General features: G+C 47.6%; 1 protein-coding gene across 11 annotated transcripts in view; it reads left to right on the forward strand.

Moving 5' to 3' along the window:
* Nav2 (neuron navigator 2) overlaps positions 1-19,220 on the forward strand; it is a 362,047-nt gene that overhangs the window by 109,496 nt on the left and 233,331 nt on the right. For all 11 annotated transcript variants that reach the window (XM_028880150.2, XM_028880151.2, XM_028880152.2 and 8 more), the window contains exon 2: positions 10,683-10,800. In XM_028880150.2, coding sequence (XP_028735983.1) covers positions 10,683-10,800 — 118 coding nt within the window. The remainder of the gene's footprint in view (positions 1-10,682; positions 10,801-19,220) is intronic.

Consider the following 19,220-nt stretch of genomic DNA (forward strand, 5'->3'; position numbering starts at 1 on the left):
TCAGTTAATTACCCTTGGAAAGACCTTCACAGGCATCTACTAGGTGATTCCAAATCAGTGGAGTTGACAATGAAGGGTCACTGCCACAAGCTCTTAGTGTCTCAGTTTGGGAGAAATGATACCTCCCTCAAAGGTGAGATGAGAACAAAGGAATCCCTTGCTTGCCCAGTGTCCATATGGTGTCATCCACTTTCTTCCTGGTCATTATGCTCACAGAGAGCACAGTCAGCCTATACTAGGAACCAGGAACCAGTAAATGGGCTCATGACCTCATAGTAACCCAGATAGGGAGTTGACCCATTTTACTGGTGAGAAAACTCCATAATTATCATGGAGGATCACCCTGCTAGGAAGTCGTTGAGGCATATTTGAAACCTGATGGCAGTTAACTTGCATATGGCAGTCAGAGCAGCACCCCACACAGTTTAGCGGTTCAGGAAGTGTTTGCTCAATGCACCAAGGCACACGTGCAGCGCTCAGAGGTAGAGCCCAGCTTTGGGGGGCAAGACTAGAGTTGGCATTAGCGAACAGCCATGCCACTCCAGTGCCTTGCTCGATGTGTTCGCGTGCAGGTCCCTTGGGAAGTAAGGCATGTGTGGTGGTGGGTATTGGGGAGCATAAATAAATCTGGTGGTGATGTAGGCAAGATTGCCGCAGGTGAGAAGGGAGGGAGCCGGTGGGTGGCCCCCTATACCTGCTGCCTTCTGAGTCCAGACAGGGTTCCATGCCCATGCTATTTGCTGGCACGATTCAGCGGCTGGCAGTAGGGTACACCTGTGCTCACATCAGGGGGTACAGAGAACCCAGTCACATCTCAGGGCTTCTGCAGTCCAGCTTTCTGGTAGTGTCCTCTCGCTGGAGGAGCCAAGTCTTTCTAACTTGAAATCAGCACAAAGGTCCAGAAGGTCCCCCCACACCTATGTGTTTTCCTTGAGGCTAAGTCATGTCAAGACATTGAACAATCCCTGCTCTTTTTTTTTTGAGATAGGCCACGATATAGCCCAGGCTAGCCTCAAATTGTCTTCTGCTTCTGCCTTCCCACTGCTGGGGTGCTAGACCTCTACTTACCAGGCTGCTAGAGATGCATGGTGTTTAAAAATCTTTAAAGGAGCGTTCATCTGATGTAGTGGCCCGAGGGGCATCCCTGGGTACATCACAACAGCCTTGTGTTCATAGTGATGCCCCTGGGCGGCCAAGAGAAGAGGAAGTTGTAGCAATGAAAAGCAGGCTCTGTTATAGATCGCAGTGCAATCTCCTTGGAAAGATTGCCAATTGAATAACTTAAAAATGCAAGGCTCTGAAAAGAGTGGCCTCTTTCTGCCACCAGAAATGACATTTCCTCTAAAGCTTGGTGTTTAACTTGAGTATTAACAACAGTTTTATTTTAGTACATTGTGCCAGACACTGACACTGTGTGATCTCATCTCGTATTTAAGGCACCTGTGTGCCAGCTGAACTGTGAGGGACACTGAGGCCCACAGGAGACAAGATCCACTAAACGTAGCTCGGCCTGGTCCACACGTAGACATGAGGCTGCAGGCGTTCCCTTTGAGACTAGAGCGATGTATCCCATGCCAAAGATGGGAGTGGAGATTGGCCATAGGGAACTCTGAGGACCCTGGGCAGAAGTGAACTCTAATGAACAACCGAGGTGCAGAGCTCGTGTTCTGCCCCAGCTCCACTGTGCTGTGCAGCCCCAAACAGAAGATTTTGCTTCTCTGTGCTCAGCCCCTTTCACTGTTTGGCTGGCGATGCAGAAATGCATATGCCACCCTTATCTGGGAAAACAAATGTGGATTTTTATCTCCTTCAAGCTGGCATCCACTGAGGAAGCTCTGACCTTGCTATAGTCAAAAACAGTGAGAACACCCCGTCAGCTGGTATGGTGTCATTTTTGTAGCACTGAGTAATCAGAGCCAAGACATTTGACTACACGGTGCTCGGGATGTTATCTTGATGGCATGACCCAAGTCTTGACTCAAAGCCAGACGGTAGCATCCCCTTTACAATGAACACACAAGAAGCAGCTGCAGATGCCAAATGACTGCTTCATCCCATCACCAATCTCAGTGTTGGCATTTCCTTCCAAGACACCGCTTACCCTAGTTCCCCAGGAATGGCTCTTTTGGTACCCTGCCTTCTGTCTGATGCCCCAGCCTGTATTTCTAGCCTGCTTTCTATGCCTCCATTCTAGCTCTGCTGGGGCAGCTTTTCCCCCCTGTGGGATTCCTCATTACAGAATGGCCTCCTCTCATTTGAGAGCAAATTGCAGTCCAAACTTGGAGACATTATTAACTCCCCCCCACTTGGTTCAGCACAGTGTCGGCGTTGTCTGGTAATCAGATCCTTACTTCACTGATTGTCAAAAACCTCCCCTTTGGGTTTCAACTCCAGTGACGGGGACTGATATAGAGCGAGAGGCAACTGAACGTGGCACTCTGGAATCTTGCCAGGGTCTGTAGAAAGCCCCTATTTGCTGCCTGGGCCTTCTTCTTCCCCTTCCCCTCCTATTTACTTTAACAGCGGCTTCTCTAGGAACATCACGTGTGCACACAGAAGCATTGGGTAGAGGGGTTGGGGAAAATGGAGGTCAGTGACATCGGGGAGTGATGCGGGTTCGGGGTGAGACTGTCCTGGAGCCATTTTTACCTTGGACTGGTTTGGTGATTTGAAATCCAACTTGGGATGGTGCTTTTGTTCTTTCTCCACTAAAATTGTGCTGTGTTGAAAACTCACAGTTACCCTCTTGGGGCAAAACAAGGATCATTGAGTGTCTACACAAAGCAGCAGTGGTCTCCAAGTCCCCATAATTGGGAGAATGAGAGCCTTGGAGTCATGCTTTAACTACCCAAGCCTTAGGCTCTCACTCTGCCTTGAAAACTTTCAAAGACACTTTAAACCACCGTTGCAGAATTGCTGAAGCTGAAGAGTGGATCAAGGATGAATAGTTAGGGTCTCTACTGCTATGATTAAACACCGTTACCAAAGGCAAGTTGTGGGGGGAAGGGTTTATTCCGCTGTCACTTCGACATCACTGTTCACTGAAGGAAGTCAGGGCCAGAACTCAAAGGCCAAAGCCGTGGAGGAGGGGTGTCCCAATCCACAATGCTGGACCTCTCACATCCATCACTAATTAAGAGAATGCTCTACAGGCTTGCCTGATTTTTGTTTTGTTTTGTTTTGTTTTTGAGACAGGGTTTCTCTTTGTAGGTCTGGCTGTTCTGGAACTCACTCTGTAGACCAGGCAAGCCTCGAACTCACAGAGATCAGCCTGCCTTTGCCTTCCTGAGTGCTGGGATTAAAGGCATGCACCACCACAGCCCGACTACAGCCAGATCTTATGGAAGCATTTTGTCAGTTGAGGTTCCCTCCTCTCAGATGACTCTAGCTGTGTCTAGTTGACATAGAAACTAGTGAGCACAGTGTCCCTTGGAAGCCTGTGTCATTTATGTGATTGACAGAGACATCAAGTAAAGGAGATGGGGCTGAGTTTATGGCCACACTTAGCATGGCCTACGGCAGCTGACTTTAAAAATAAATCTGAGTGGTTCATGTCTTCCAAAGCCAAGAGCTAGGAATAGGAGAGGAAGGGAAATTCCAAATTATCAAGGATCCGTGTTAGATTGTCCTGATGGTTAAGCTTGAATGGGATAGTTAATTTTCCTGCTCTATTAGTCAGGGTTCTCTAGAGAAACAGAACTGATAGAATAAATGAAGGAGAACCCCACACAGCGGGGGCTTCCTTCTGGACCCCAGATTAGGCACAAACACACCTTATCACCTGTTTTCACAAACAGATCCTTTATTAGGTGGGAAGGAAAAGTTAAAGTGGCTGCTTTCTGACTCAGGCAGAAAAACAACAGCAAATGACCTCGCAGGTGTACTTTTTTTAAGAGGGGGAGAAGGGGAGGTCTGTGTTAGAATAGGCTGGGGTGCTGTGGTATAGGGGAAGGGGGCAAGAGAAAGTAGGAAGGGGTATTTGTCCTGGAGGGCAAAGGACTGCCTCTGGATACAGGGAAGACAGATGTGGCCCATAGGCAAATGGTGGTTTATAAAGGTAAAGGAGGAAACCCTGCGTTAGGATGAGGTGTTTAATTTTAATTGGGCATGTTAATTAGGTGAACCAAAGGGGGCGGGGTGGCACTTTTGATTGCTGGACTTTGGTAAAGTCAGCCTCAGGAGGAAGAAGGAACCAAGTAAGAGAATAGACCTTAGTGACTATCTTTAGGAATATAATCTAATGTTTTTAGGAATGGGGAGAAGAGCAAGGCCTGCCAGAGCCACATGCTCAAGTGGGCCAGTGTCCCTTCAATAAATCTATCTTTATCTATCTATCTATCTATCTATCTATCTATCTATCTATCTATCTATCATCATGTATCATCTATCTATACATACAATTTATTTGAGTAGCTTACAGGATAAGGTTCAACTATTCCAACAATGGCTGTCTCCTGATAGAAAGTCCAAGAACCACGCAGTTGTTCACTCCAGGAGGAAGGGTGTGCTGGGATCCCAAAGACTAAAAAATAGGCTCTAATGCCACTGATGGAAGGGACTTACTTGCCTGTTGAGTGAGGACAAGCAGGCAAAGAGCAAAGGCATCCTTCTTCCTTGTCCTTATATAGGCTGTCACCAGGAGGTGTGGCCCAGATCAAAGGTGACCTTGTCACCTCAAAAGATTCAGATTTGGGATAGGACTTGCCACTTCAAGTGATTCAATCAAGGAAAATCCCTCACAGGTGTACCCAGCTACTTGGGTTTTGGTCAATTCCAGATGTAGTAAAGTTGACAACCAAGAAAAACCATTATACCCGCTCTCTTTAAAAAAAAAAACATTTTTTAATGTACCTGTGTGCTTTGCCTACATGTATATATATGCACTATTTGCATGCAGAGCCTGCAAAGGCCAGAAGAGAGGACTGGATTCCCTGGAACTGGAGTTGAGTAGCAGATGGTTGTAAGTCACTATGTGGGTGTTGGGAATTGAATGCCCCCTACCCTACTCCATCCTCTGGAAGAGCAGCCAGTGCTCTTAATCTCTGAGCCATCTTTCCAGCCCCCTTATCTCTTTTTAATTTATAAAGAAATTCTGGTTTGAAGACTCACCAAGAACCCTTATCCTTCGTTTTCATGGGTAATCATCTTCCCAAGGCCTGCTCTTTTTCATTCCATTCAGCTTGACCCAGCAGGCACATAATGGCCTTCTGCCATGTGCCAACTTCTCTGAGAGGCTCTGCCAGACATGCGAAGATGGGCCAGATATGGTGGTTGCCCACATCTGGTGCTGGGAACTTGAGGGTTGGATCTGGAAACGAAGAGCAATTTTATGGAAGGGCAGGCCCTGGAGTTGAGCCAGGGAGCCCCCGAGCTGGGGAAGCAGCAGCAGAGTGGAGGCAGGAGAGCTGATGAGTTTTCCTGGGGTGGATGGTAGTGATTGCCGCAGACCGCCTCCTCAGTGCAGGCATGTCAGCTCACTGGCTTGTGGGAGCACAGACTGGCAGACTATTAGGAAGAGTCAGATGCAAATATTTGAGGGTTTGCGGGCCAGAGATCTCTGTCACAACTGCTCGGCATTGCTTTAGTGCCATGAAAGCAGCCAGAGACCACAAAAGGATGTGGCTATGTCCCATGACTTTACTAACAGAAACAGGTGCCCAGCTGGCATTAGTCTGGACCACGACTTGCCAGTACCACCTTATAGTGTATTTGATATAGTCCCCATTTTATGGGTGACGAAGCTGAGTGTGGTGGTTTGTGTGAGAATAGCCCCCATGGGCTCGTATATTTGAATGCTTGGCCCCTAATTGGTAAAACTGTAAACTTTTGGGAAGGATTAGGAGGCGTGTCACTGGGGGTGGGCTTTGAGGTTTCAGAAATGCAGGCCAAGCCTAGTCTCTCTACTTCCACCTGTGGATCAGATGTAAGCCCTCAGCTACTGTTTCTGTGCCTTACCTGCCTGCCTGCTGCCCTGCCCCTCGTCATGATGGTCATGGGCTTACCCTCTGAAATTGTAAGCAAGCCTCCAATTAAATAAGTTGCCTTGGTCATGGTGTCTCTTCACAGCAATAGGAAAATAACTCAGACACCAAGGAATGAAAGATTATTAGGAATTAACTTGCCTTGAGCCAGAGGCAACTTGGTCAGATCCCAAGGGTCTGTAGTGTACCTTTCCACATGTACACTGTCCCCCATTCCCCTTGGAGGGTTGAGGGTGTTCTGGGAAGAGTGGGCGCATGAAATATATTGAGTGATAATGTGGAAAGTTTACTTTTGCTGGGAAGTGGGGAGCTGCTTTGAGCAGGCTGGGGTGAACTCAGCACAGCACTGTACTGCCAGGGAGGTTAAAGCTCACAGGAGAGCTTTGGGTTTGGTTTTACAGGGTTGAGGATCAAACCCAGGGCTTTACACCTGCTAGGTAAGCGCTCTCCCACTGAACCGTCCCTCTGCCAGCCCTTGATATTTTTTTTTTCTTTTTGAGTCAGGGGCTCACTATACAGCTTGTGTTGGTTAGTTGTTGTTGAGTGAGGTTTTTGTTTGTTGTTTGTTTTTGTTTTTTGCATTGCCTTTTTTTCCCCATCAATGTGACACAAGCTAGTGCCACCTGAGAAGAAGGAACTGTAATTGAGAAAGTACTTCCATCAGATTGACCTGTAGGCAAGTTTGTGGGACATAGTCTTGATTAGTGATTGATGTGGAAGGGCCCCACCCATGGGGAGCAGTGCTGCCCTGGGTATGCGGTCGTGGATGGTATAGAAAGCAAGCTAAGCAAGCCATGAGGAGCAAGCTGGTGAGCATCATTTCTCTGTTTCTTCAGTTCCTACCTCCAGATTCCTGCCCTGGCTTCCCTGATGATGGACTGTGACCCATAAGCTTAAAAAACCCCTTCCTTTCCAAGTTGCTTTTGGTTAATGTCTTTATCACAATAACAGACTAGGACACTGGCCTTGAACTTGCTATGTAGCCCAGACTGGCCTCAAACCCACAGCCTTACTAGGACTTCTGGGATTATATGAGCGGTAAGAATTCTTATTTTGGAGTAGGGAGGGTCGTTTTTGTCCACTTTGCCTATTAAAAGTTTACCTGATACTTGCATAGTCTCTCTATGTCTCCACCCTGTATATGCATGCATGTACGTATGCATGTATGTGTGCACATATGTATATACACTCCTGGAAAGAAGGTGACCTGACCCTGTCTTCCCACTGGAATGTGTGGAGTCACATAAGGGCTTGGCTTTCTAAACAGCATGCCTACTTTGAAGAACTGTAGCCACCTAGGGAGGGACACAGGTGGGCTTCTCACTCAGCTGCGTCCTTGGGCACATGACTTTAAATTTCTGTATTTTACAGTGGTCTCTCTCACATGGCTGGCGAGATGCCTCTGAGTTTTGAGAGATTCCTGAAGGTACTGGCCTTCTTGGCTGGCAAATGTGCCCGTCATCTTTCCATCACTGTGACAAAATGCCTGAGAAAAGTCAACATAAGGAAGGGTTTACCTTGGATCCAGTTCAAGGTTTCAGTTTTGGTAAATAAATGGAAGCTCAGAAAGGTTGGGTGACTTACTCCATGGCATTCAGGTAGCAAAGCAAAGAGCCAGACTTGGGTCTTGACTTGGTTTTGAATTTGAATTCTTTCGGTATAACTGACTAGAGGAATGAGCTTATGGGGTGTCATGGGATGAATGACCTCACATAGACTACTCAGTCTATGTGACGAATGTGTAGGGGAGGCTAGGACAACTCAGTGTGGGTCCCCTCCTGGCCCTGCCACCTATGATGACCTTAACAAAGTATTTTACCTTTCTACACTTCGGTTTTCTCCACTGACAAGTGGTTCCTGCAATCATGTCGACACCACAGAATGTAGACAATGTAGAGGCTTGGCTGAGTTCGTATATGGAGCATGGTTAGGGGAGGCTTCAAGTGTAGCAGGCACTGCGTTGTCTTGGCTGAGATTTGTTAAGCTCCAATTTTTTGGAAGAGAACTTGTCTTCAGCGGGTTCTCATGGTGCACACCTTTAATCCCAGCACTCGAGAGGCAGAGGCAGAGGCAGGCAGATCTCTGTGAAGTCAAGGCCAGCCTGGTCTACAGAGTGAGTTCCAGGACAGCCAGGGCTATGTAGAGAGACCCTGTTCTTGTCTCCAAACAAAAAACCAGAACTTGCCTTCAGATGCATTGATTGGTTGGTTTAGTACCCACCATGGCCAGGAAGCACAGTACTGGTCTCATCTCACAGACAAGCAAACTTCTCAGATGGGTTTGGTGGCTCCCTGCTATCCAGCGTTCTGTCTGCCCTGTGCTGTTGTTCTGACTTGTGGAGCATCACTGAATTCAACAGACCCAGGTCTCTTCCTTAGAGTTGCCTTCAATAACTGGGACTGGAACCCAGGTCCATCTCCTTTCCTTTTCATGTTTTTCTTCATCTCTCCCTCTGAATAATTTCATTTATTAACTGCTCAAATTTTAGTCTGCCCATTTTAACTGCCACTGTGGTATTTCAATCCCTTAGTTTTCTCTGAATTTATTGAATTGAATTATATGAATTGAAGATGAACCTGGAAATGTAGCTCAATTGGTAAACTGCTTGTCTAGCATGTATGAAGTCCTGGGTTTGCTGCCCAGAACTATATAACAGCATGTATGGTGATGAACACTTGCCATCATACTACTGAGCAGGAGGATCAGAAGTTCAAGGTCATCCTTGGCTACATAGACAGTTTGAGTCCAGCCTTAGCTAACTGAAAACAAAACAAAAACCAAGAAAGTGAAAGGTCTCTTTCTTTACCAGCTCTCTCTCTCTCTCTGGTCTTGGATAATTTAGCAGTCTGGGGAGGAGTCAAACATGGATGTAAGAGCTGGTACCCAAGCTGTTAAATAGAAGGTTCCTGGAGCCTCTCTCTGGTCTGCATATGGTTCTCCTAATGGAAGACGGAGTGTCTGGTGAGCAGTAGAGAAAGAAATGGCTTCTCTCACCTTGAACCAGACTGAGCAGTCTTGTTGCTTCTTGGGACAAGGGTCTCACTGTCTGGGGTTCAGCAGCTGGAGATGCTGCCTCTCCACAAAGGCTGTACCTCAGTTTCCCCCAGAAGCCTTAAGAACAGCACCCCCAACAAAGTGAGGCTTCCTTAGGTCAAAGATGGGGGTCAGAGGCCAGGGCCAGTCGAGGTTCTACCCTGTAAGTTTTTTGAACTCTTGGTCAGGCCTACTGGTGGAGGGAGAAAGCATCAGACCAGTTGGGAGGATGTTGTCCTTTCTTTTGGGTAGTCATTCATGTCATTGAGAAAGATGGGAGATCTGCAAGAGCTTGTATGTCCATCCCCTCCCCACATTCTCATACAAGCTCAGAAATAAACATAGCTCTCTAAATCATTGGGGTAATGGTTGGGGGTCTTTTCTGGCTTTGGATGAGTTTTCTTTACTTCCCCACTTAGAAGATAATATTCTTTTGCTCTGATGAGTCTGTGACATAGAAAAGCAGGTGTTCTGAGCTCCCCAAGAGATCTGCTTTCCCATGGGTCCCCCAGCTTCTGCTTTCTGGACCCCTGTGCACACTGATGTATTTAAAGATGTTGTAGAGTGCTCCCCTGAGCATAACAGCTCTCATCTCTTGGGAGCAGCCTGTGTTACTCACAGGAGCCCCATAAGATCGACTCTACTGTTTGCTGACATTCGTCTATAGAAGGAGTGGGTAGAGAGAATCTTTGGACCCTCCACTGAGATTCCAGCTGCTCCTCGTCTTATACCTCCTGGCCAGATGTATATAATTCTGCCATGATTGCCTATGACTGCCTGGCGAAGGGAGGTGCTAAAATGTATAATCTGCAGAAAAATTAATTCAAGGAGAGAGATGCAGCCATGGGGAAGTGGTCATCATGCTGAGATGAGCCTTATCACACTTGTGACTGCTTTGAGGTCACCCGTGTTCTGTAAGCAAGCCCAATAAATTTGCTGCTTCTCCAAGTTAGAATTGGTACACTCATACTTTTGTGGCTGGTCCTTTGTGAAGTCTGACATTATCTCTCCAGGGAGAAAAGCCCCACAGCAGGTATTGGAATTAGTTGGGTTTTATTTACAGAATCATGACAGTAAAAATGATGGCTGGCTTTTAATTGACCTGGTTAAATCTTCAGTGATGGTGAGGCCATAATTAGCTCCACTTCCACGTGTGTGATGGTAGGACTCTGTGTTTCCCTCTTGGCTGCTTTACAAGGGAGCTAGGCTCCTGAGAACTCTGCTTACTCAATAGCCCTCCTTGCCCTAAAATGGCCCGTTCAGAGATGCCTATTGGGTGGTAACCTCCCCATACGTTTTCTCTATAAAGTGAAAAGTTGAGAAGGGGTAAGAGAGGCCCCACTTGCGTCTCAAAGCCGTCTGGAGCAAACTGTTGGTTCCTTGTCCCCTGGCCTATTCAGGTCTCTGCGTGTTTTGACACCCTCTGTAGCTTTTCCCCGGGCCCTGACACAGCTTTCTCAATAGACGAGGACTGTTGCAGCTAGCCGAATGCCTAGCCAGCACAATGCACTGAATGTTAATGGCTCTGGCAACTCTGAAGTTCTCCAGCTCGACCGTGCCAGCAGGACAGTGACTGTGGCACCCAAGCATGGGTCCCAGAAGCTGCCTCAGACCCTGCAGTGGGCTCTGCCCAGATTCCTGAAGTTGTCTGTGTGCTTTTTTTTGCAGATCTACACCGATTGGGCCAATCATTACCTCGCCAAATCTGGCCACAAACGCCTCATCAAGGACCTCCAGCAAGATGTGACTGATGGCGTGCTCCTGGCCCAGATCATCCAGGTTGTAGGTAAGTTCATATTTCCCTTTGGTGATTTTCTCATGTAGATTCCTCTGCCCCTAGGAAGTAGGTAATAGATTTCCCATTTTACAGATGGGGAAATGGGGGCTCCGTGAGGAGTGGAGCCTGTGTGAGACTTTTTACCTGGTGCAGCCACTGCCTTCAGTTCACCTCAGCGCATCTCACTGCCTCCCTGGCGGTGGAGATGGATTCCAGGGCTCGCATCACTGGGGGCGCTGGTACCACCTTGTCTGTATCTTTGGTTTGAGGTCAGCAGGTCTGTGGCTGGCACCTGGCCTCCTTTAGGTCTGTCTAGGGGTGGTGGTGCTGTGAGATTGTGTGCTGTGGGCTGCTGGAAGCCCTCCCAGGCGTCAGCTGTCAGCAAGAGAGAAAATGGAGAAAGGATAATACTGGGGGTCTTTCTCTGCCTTAGTCCGTGCCTCACAGTTGTGGGAACTTACTCTGCTTCTGTTGCCTCTGCTTCCCCCCTCCCCCCTCTCAGTTGTTTTGGCGTATACATTTGTTAGCATTGGGTATGTAAATGTGTGCATGAGGTAGGTGTACATGTGTATGTACATGTGTGTGGAGGCTAAAGGTCGATGTAGGGTACCTTACTTAATCACTCTCCACCTTCATTTACTTTCTTTGAAGGTTTATTTTATTAGTTTGTGTGTGTGTGTGTGTGTGTGTGTGTGTGTGTGTGTGTGTGTGTAGTTGTAAGCCAACTGACATGATGCTGGGAACCAAACTCAGGTCTTCTGTAAGAGCAGCAAGTACTCTTAACCACGGTGATATTGCTCCTGCCTCCTCCACTTCTGTTGTTTTGTTTGTTTCTTTCTTTTTGAGTCAGGGTCATTAATTCAGCTAGATTGGCTGGCCAATGGACTTCAGGGACCCACCTGTCTCTGCCTCTGCAGCGCTGGGGTTGTAGGCATGCACCACTATGCCTGCCTGGCTTTTTTTGTGGGTTCCGGGGATCTGAACTCAGGTCCTCATGTCTGCACAGCAGTTACTTTACTGCCTGAGCCGTCTCCCCAGCTCTGGCTTGAAAGTGGGTCAGCCACCCTTGCTTTCTGTTCTTTGTGGGTGTTTCATGAAATGCAACATAGAGATCAAATAAGAAATATGTGAAATTGATGTGCTCCGGGATAGCACTCGGTAGCAGCTGTCTAGAACAGGAGGCAAAGGAAAGAGGATGTTGAGTGTCAGAGTTGATTAGTCATGCCTACCACAGACTCCAAAGACGCTCATGCTAGGACATGGACTGTCAGTTTGCTAAACACTGCTACGAAGGTGAGCGATCAGTTTTATCATTGCTCAGGAGCATCAGAGACTTCCCTGAGTTACTCAGATGAATGGCTCATTTGGAACTGGGCTGCTGATCTGTGGTTCTGGAGGCTCAGGTTAGTACCGATAAGGTATCTCATATCCCAAGGCTTGGGTTTACATCTGTTTGGGATTTCCGATTTTTGGACTTTGTTATATTTCCATGTACATGTGATATGTTGGAAATGTTTTAAGTCTAAGCAAGACATCTTATGTTTCAGAGGCACTTTGTATATATATACAAGGCTTGAAGATAACTTTACTTAGTGTTTTAGATAATTTTGTATGTGAAACAAAAGGTTAATAGTGTGGAACTTTAAACATGCAGCATCAGGTTGATGCTTGAAAAGTTTCAGATTTTGGAGCAATTTGGATTTCAGATTCTCAGATGAGGGATGCTCATCACATAACAGCAGCCTTTGGGGCACCTCAGGCTCCAGAAGAGGGCAGCTCCGCCTGGGAGGCTTCCCAAGGAAGGCCAGGTGCTGGCACACTGCTGTTTCCCTGACTGCTTCATGCCTGGGCTGACTTCTGTGCTCTGCACATGCACAGAGGTCCCCAAGATAGGAACTGGGAAGGCAGCGCCTCTCCGCCAGTGTTAGCAACTCTTAGAACAGTCGGTCTTTGTGACTTTCTCGTTGTCATGATAAACCACTTGACGGAGGCCCCTGAAAGGAGAAGCAGCTTATGTTGGCTTTCAGTTGCAGAAAGATACAGTCCATCATGCCAAGGAAGGTGTGGTGGCAGGAGCAGGAGGCTGGCTGCCCACACTGCAGCCATACTTGGGAAGAAAAGGAAAACAGAAGAGCTCAAGTCCCTCCCCCAGCGACCCTTTCTCCAACAAGGCTCACCTCCTAAGAGTTCTACAACCCTTCCCAACAATGTCCCATCTGGGGACCAAGTGTTCAGACACATGAACCTGTGGGGGAAACTCTTCTTTGTTTTGTGTTGTATGTTGAGACAGGGTCTTACTGTGTAGCACTGGTTGGCCTGGAACTCACTATATAGACCAGGCTGGCCTGAGACTCACAAGAGATCCCCCTGCCTCTGCCTCCAGAGTGCTAGGATTAAAAGTGTACTATCACAGGCTAACATTTCATATGTAAACCACACCACTATCCAATGGTGGCTCTCCTGATGAAGGAGGAGTAACACTTTCTGATCTTGGTGTGCACTCTCCAGCATCCCTCCTCTTGAATTCTGAATTCAGTGGTCCCCCCTTTATATGCTCATTATGAGAAAATGTAGAGTGTATTTGTATGTGGATACCAATGCATTCAAATGTATATCCACACAGCAGTCTTCCAGAATTAGAGTCCTACTGGCCATGCTTGTAATGTGCTGGACTTCAGTAGCTACCCTTGGGCTCTTGTGTTCCTGTTCATGCTCCAGAGTCCAGTTTTTTCTGATACTTCCCTGGCTGCCCAGCCACACTAGAGGGACCTCCATCACTCCAGCTCCTGTGGTCTTGGGCTTTGTCCTCTCTAGATCTGGAGCTGGCACATAGTGAGGTTCAGAAAAGCTGAGAGGAGCCGGGCGGTGGTGGCACACGCCTTTAATCCCAGCACTTGGGAGGCAGAGGCAGGCGGATCTCTGTGAGTTTGAGGCCAGCCTGGGCTACCAAGTGAGTTCCAGGAAAGGCGCAAAGCTACATAGAGAAACCCTGTCTGGAAAAACCAAAAAAAAAAAAAAAAAAAAAAAAAAAGAAAAAGAAAAGAAAAGAAAAAAGCAAAGCTGAGAGGAGCAGGCATAGGAATTTTACTCCCTGCAAGCCTGGCATGGTGGAAGGGTTGGTGGGGGTGAGAAGTCTCTCTGGAGCCTCTCTAATCAGGGTCTCTCTTATGCCATTCATGAAGGCTTTGTCCTCATGACTAAATCACCCCACATCAGCCCCACTTCCACATACAACCACATGGGAAATTAAGTTTCTGCCTCTGGATTTGGACTCCAGGGATACATGTGTTCACACAGAAGTCCTTTCATTGAACAGAATCTCTCCTTACTGTCTTCTTTCTTTCTCTCTCTCTCTCTCTCTCTCTCTCTCTCTCTCTCTCTCTCTCTCTCTTTTGTTTTTTTGAGACAGGCTTTCTCTGTGTAGCTTTGTACCTTTTCTGGATCTCACTCAGTAAACCAGGCTGGCCTCGAACTCACAAAGATCTGCCTGCCTCTGCCTCCTGAGTGCTGGGATCAAAGGCGTGAGCCACCACCGCCCGGCTCCTTACTGTTTCTTAAGGACCAGTTCTGGTCTCCAGGGCTGTAAAGAACAGTCAAATCTAGGGTGTTGGAATGAATTGAGGATACTAGTGAATCTAACAATGGAGTAAAATACGGACTGTACTGATAATAAGTAGGAAATTTAACTATAAGCCCAGCAGTGGAGAAGAGGGGGCTGGACTGTACAGGAGAACTCTGCCTCTGATAAACACTGCTGCATCTTCCTGGTGTCATCCTCGGTGTGGACTGAAACTGGAGAAGGCTTGGTGAGGGTGGGGCCAGTATCTCTTTCCTCTGCAGCACCTAGGTTTTATCTTATAAGGAGCATGCAAACTGAGGATGCATGCAAGATGAACCCTAGTTGCTATGGAGGGGTTATCAGCCCATACCTTGGCCACATGATCAGGACTGCAGCCCTGGTGAGGGGTAGATGGGACTCCTGGCCTTCTGATGTGGTACCCTGGGAAAAAAAGGGTATACCTTTCTTCAGTTCTGTTCCAGTTTGGGATGGAGCACGTGAAACTAATCACAAGAAGTCACAGACAAACCCAAGTTGTGGAACATTCTGTTAAAAAAAATAAATAGATATTAAAACAAAACAGGCCTGTGTTTCCCAAAAGCATCAACACCTTGACAGACAAAGTGGGAACCGATGCCAGGAAGAAGGAGACTCAGGAGGCAAAACAATGAGGTGGGCTGTGTGGTCTCGGCCTGCAGCCCCCGAAGGGGGATAAAATGCCCTCTCAGACATTTTTCAGTCCGTTGACAAAATTGGAGTGCTGGCATTGTATCAACGCTAAATTTTCCGAGTTTTGTAATTATACCATGGAAGATGATATCCATGTTCTTTGGAAATCCATACCGAAGTACAAGGGGCTCCAGATGTGATCTGTGTTGCTTACTCTAAAATGATTCAAGCCAGGTGTGTCGGGATGCCTCTGCAGTCCCAGCTATGATGGGCTAAGGTGTGGAGACTGGCTGAGCCCAGGAGTTCAAGACCACCTAAGCAACCTAACGAGAGTCTGTCCAAAGAAATGATGATAAAGTAAGATTTCTTTTTAAAAACATGCTCCTGTGTAGAGAAAACGAGGCTAGGAAGAGGGAGAGAAAATGGACCTCAATTTAGGTAGGGGGAGGGTGGTGGCAAAAAGCAGGCGGGAGTGATGTGCAGTGGTGGTGCATATCCCAGCACTCAGGAGGCAGAGGCAGGCGGATCTCTGAGTTCGAGGCCAGCCTGGTCTATGGAGTGAGTTCCAAGACAGCCAGGGCTACACAGAGAAACCCTGTCTCGAAAAACCCAAAAAAGAAAGAAGAGAAGGAAGGAAAGGAAAGAAGGGGAGGGAGGGAGGGAGGAAATGAGAAGAGAAGCCAGGCAGTCCCAGAGGAAGAGCCCATGAGGAAAGGCTGAGGGTGGAGTCAGCAGGGCAGTATCAGGCAGGAACCCCAGATAGGGCACCAGGCATGCTGAGCTTCAGCCTGAGAACCAGTTCATTTCTGAAGCGGCGGCGTTAGATGTGTGACCTCAAGAGGAACCTTCACACTTTCTCCCCGTTTTTCTCAGTCTTTATCTGTCCCAGACACCCGGCCCACCTCGTCTCTCTGTCTCTGTCTCTGTCTCTGTCTCTGTCTCTCTCTCTCTCTCTCTCACACACACACACACACACACACACACACACACACACACACACACTGAATGCTAGGTTGTCTGTGACCCTTGCTTCCCTGGGTTGCCTTCCGTACAGTAGGTAGAGAACACTGCTGTTGAAGACCCTGGCCTTTGGGAGCAGAGAGGTGAGTCTCTATGCTCAGTCTTGCTGGTATGAGCGTCTTGAGTCATGTGCTGCCTATTCCTTACATGCCATACCCAGGTACTGGGAATGGACAGGAAAGCTCTGTGAGTTGAGCGTGGGAGGGGGAGGGGGAGCGAGATTGGGTAGGCAGACTGTGCATGTGAGCTGTCTCTGGCTGTAAATATCCCAGAGGATCACACTAGTACACATTCCTAAATATTCACCCTCGGACCCCTGAGGAAAGCTTTGCCATCCCTCTTGAGCCTCACTTGGGTAAGACTTTGCCACTGCTGTGGAACTGAGGCATTGGAGCCCTTGATATGGCTGTCTACTCCAGACTTGACTCACTCAGGGCTTCCTCTGCTCCCTCTACGCCAGAAGTTCAGGACAATGTGTGGGACTCTACCCCTTCTGTTAATGACCTGAGGTGTGACTCTGTGTAAGACATTTGCATCCCTCCCTATTCCTGGGCCATCAGTAGCCAGGGATGTTCAGAACACCAGATCACAAGCTGTTAAAATGTACTGTGTGCTTTGATGTGTTATAGAAAGGTTCAGAGTTGAGTGTCACTGTTCTGACTGAAGGTATGTGTTGACGCGTTCCAATCACTAACTTGTCGTCCTGTGTGCAGACAGGTCACTGCATTAGTAGGGTTGAGAACGCCTTGAACTTGCTGGGATAGGTAGCTGCCATAGGTTCTTAGCGATGCCAGTTTAATCATGGCTGAGCGCCCTGCAGACAAATGTCTGCTTCTTTGATTATCTGATTTGGGGCTCCAACCAAAGACCCCCTGCCCTAAGTTAATATGTTTGGCTCTGAAGGGCCAACACCACCACTGCTGCTTCTAGCACTGTAAGTATTTATGACAACCGTAGAAATACTTGGGGATTTAAGTCAAGAAGTATTTAAATTATATAAAAATAGAAACTAGGTGGCCCAAGACTTAGCCTTGCTCTTTTAAGAATTTGAGTTTGGATTAGCCATCTGACTTCTGTCTTTGTGTGACTCTCTGAGTGCTGATAAGTAGGCTGCACCCTGCAGGTTTATTTTCACTGTTGTGAATGGCAGTATTAGGTCATAGGAGCTGTGATGTTTGAATTCACAGATGGAATGAGTACATTTATGTGACAGACTGCCAGTAAGAATTAGAGAAGTCGTTAGACCAAACTCTTTCATTTCTATTGAACAGGATCCTTCCCACTCCCCAAGTGACTCCTTGGCAATCCCAGCTACCCATCCTGCTCTGTGGATAAGGAGCCAGCAACATGGGTCCTGGTCAAACCCAGTGAGGTGGACACTGACTGATCAGGTGCATTTATCAGGACAGTGATTCACAACTCAGGCAATTGCAAGCATGCAGTGGAGATACCTTCACCATCAATTGGCCAGGATGCCGGACGGTGGTGGCGCACGCCTTTAATCCCAGCACTCGGGAGGCAGAGACAGGCAGATCTCTGTGAGTTTGAGGCCAGCCTGGTTTACTGAGTGAGTGAGATCCAGGAAAGACACAAAGCTACACAGAGAAACCCTGTCTCAAAAAACAAAAAACAAACAAACAAACAAAAAAACAATTGACCAGGACCACACACTAACTCTAACGTAGGAAAGTTGAGCCTCTGTGCTTGCTCGTTTCCTGTGTGTGAAGGAATGCCATCTGTTCAGAGTATTCGGTTGTTTTCCTAACTTCAGTATGTCCATCTGTATTTACTAGCAAAGAGGCAGCTGCCTCAAAACCAGCAGCAAAGCCTTGCTTCCTTGAGATGTTCGGAATACTCACTTCTTCATTCCTTTTGACAAATATTTCTTGAATGACTGCTATGCTGGGCACTGCCCAAAGCCCTGAGATTGTTGTAGGAAACAAGGCAGGCGGAAATCTACGTTCTTGCGGCGTTTATAAGACAGCAGTCTGTTCTGGACACTTGTATCTTCTCGTGAACTAAAGAACAAATGTCATTCTGCTCCCTGACCAGCTCCTCCCCTTTCTCTCTCCCCTCCACGAGTGACTGAACCCAGTGCCTGCGTGTGCTAGGCGAGTCCTCTTCTACTGAGCCACATCTCCGGCCAACTGGGCGCCGTTCATCATCTTTCCTGGATATTCCTTCGGTCTTAGGGCTTTTGAAAACTGCTTTCTCTGTGTCCTGACATTGAGTAGACTTGAAAATCCTCAACTCCATCTCTGAAGATTGAAATTCCCCTGGTGGGTCACCACCCTGTACGGCTAATCATTTTGGCATGCATAAATCAAGCAAATCTGTATTAACCCAGCTGGCTCGTGCCCCGAGCTTGCTTTCCATCTTCGTGATTCTCTCTCAAGACAGAGCACAAGAGAAAATGTAATCATAATCTGAGCTGCTGGAGGGCCGGTATTCTGAACTCTTTGAAGGCTCTGATGCCATTATCCTTTTTAGATGGATTTTAGGCTTTCCTCTCTGTGGAAGTTGTAGCCATTAGAGTCATAATAGTCTGATGAGAAATTTGAGGGAGTGGGGAAGAATTGCATTTGCAGACATTTTTGAGCTCGGAGACGATGCAAGACATAGCCTTGGCATGTCTGCCAGGCTCTCAAAGCCTGGGTTGGGGAGACGAGAAGAGGGGGTGTTCCATGTGAGATCCGTAGGTTGGGGTTAGGCCGGAGAGCAGAGACCCCAGTGCACGCTGCCCTCCAGTGACACACTTAGGGCCCAGGGATGAAGGCCGATTCCAATATGAAACTCTAGCCAAGTTTCTGAGCCTACCCCACATGGGGTCCTCAAGATGAGACGCTATCATACACAAAGCCCCTACTGTGTGCCGGGCCCTGTGCTGTTTTACCAGTGTCCCGCCATCACGTTTTCACTGCTCCTCTTGAAGTAGGTGATATCAGCTCCTGTACATAGAGGAGGAGTATACGGCCTAGAGAGGCTGAGCAAACATGGCTGAGGAACTCTAGAGCTGATACAAACAAACAGCACTACTAGCTTTCTCCTGTTGCTCCCACTGACCCCTCTCCACAGATACCCTGGTTGTATTTTCCTAGGAATTCTACTTCTACATGGCAATTTGCATTCACCCTAGGAAGCTGGATCTCTCCTCCTCATTCATGCTTGATTCCTGTTCATT

Source organism: Peromyscus leucopus, chromosome 1 (assembly GCF_004664715.2).
Source record: "Peromyscus leucopus breed LL Stock chromosome 1, UCI_PerLeu_2.1, whole genome shotgun sequence".
Classification (NCBI taxonomy): domain Eukaryota; kingdom Metazoa; phylum Chordata; class Mammalia; order Rodentia; family Cricetidae; genus Peromyscus; species Peromyscus leucopus.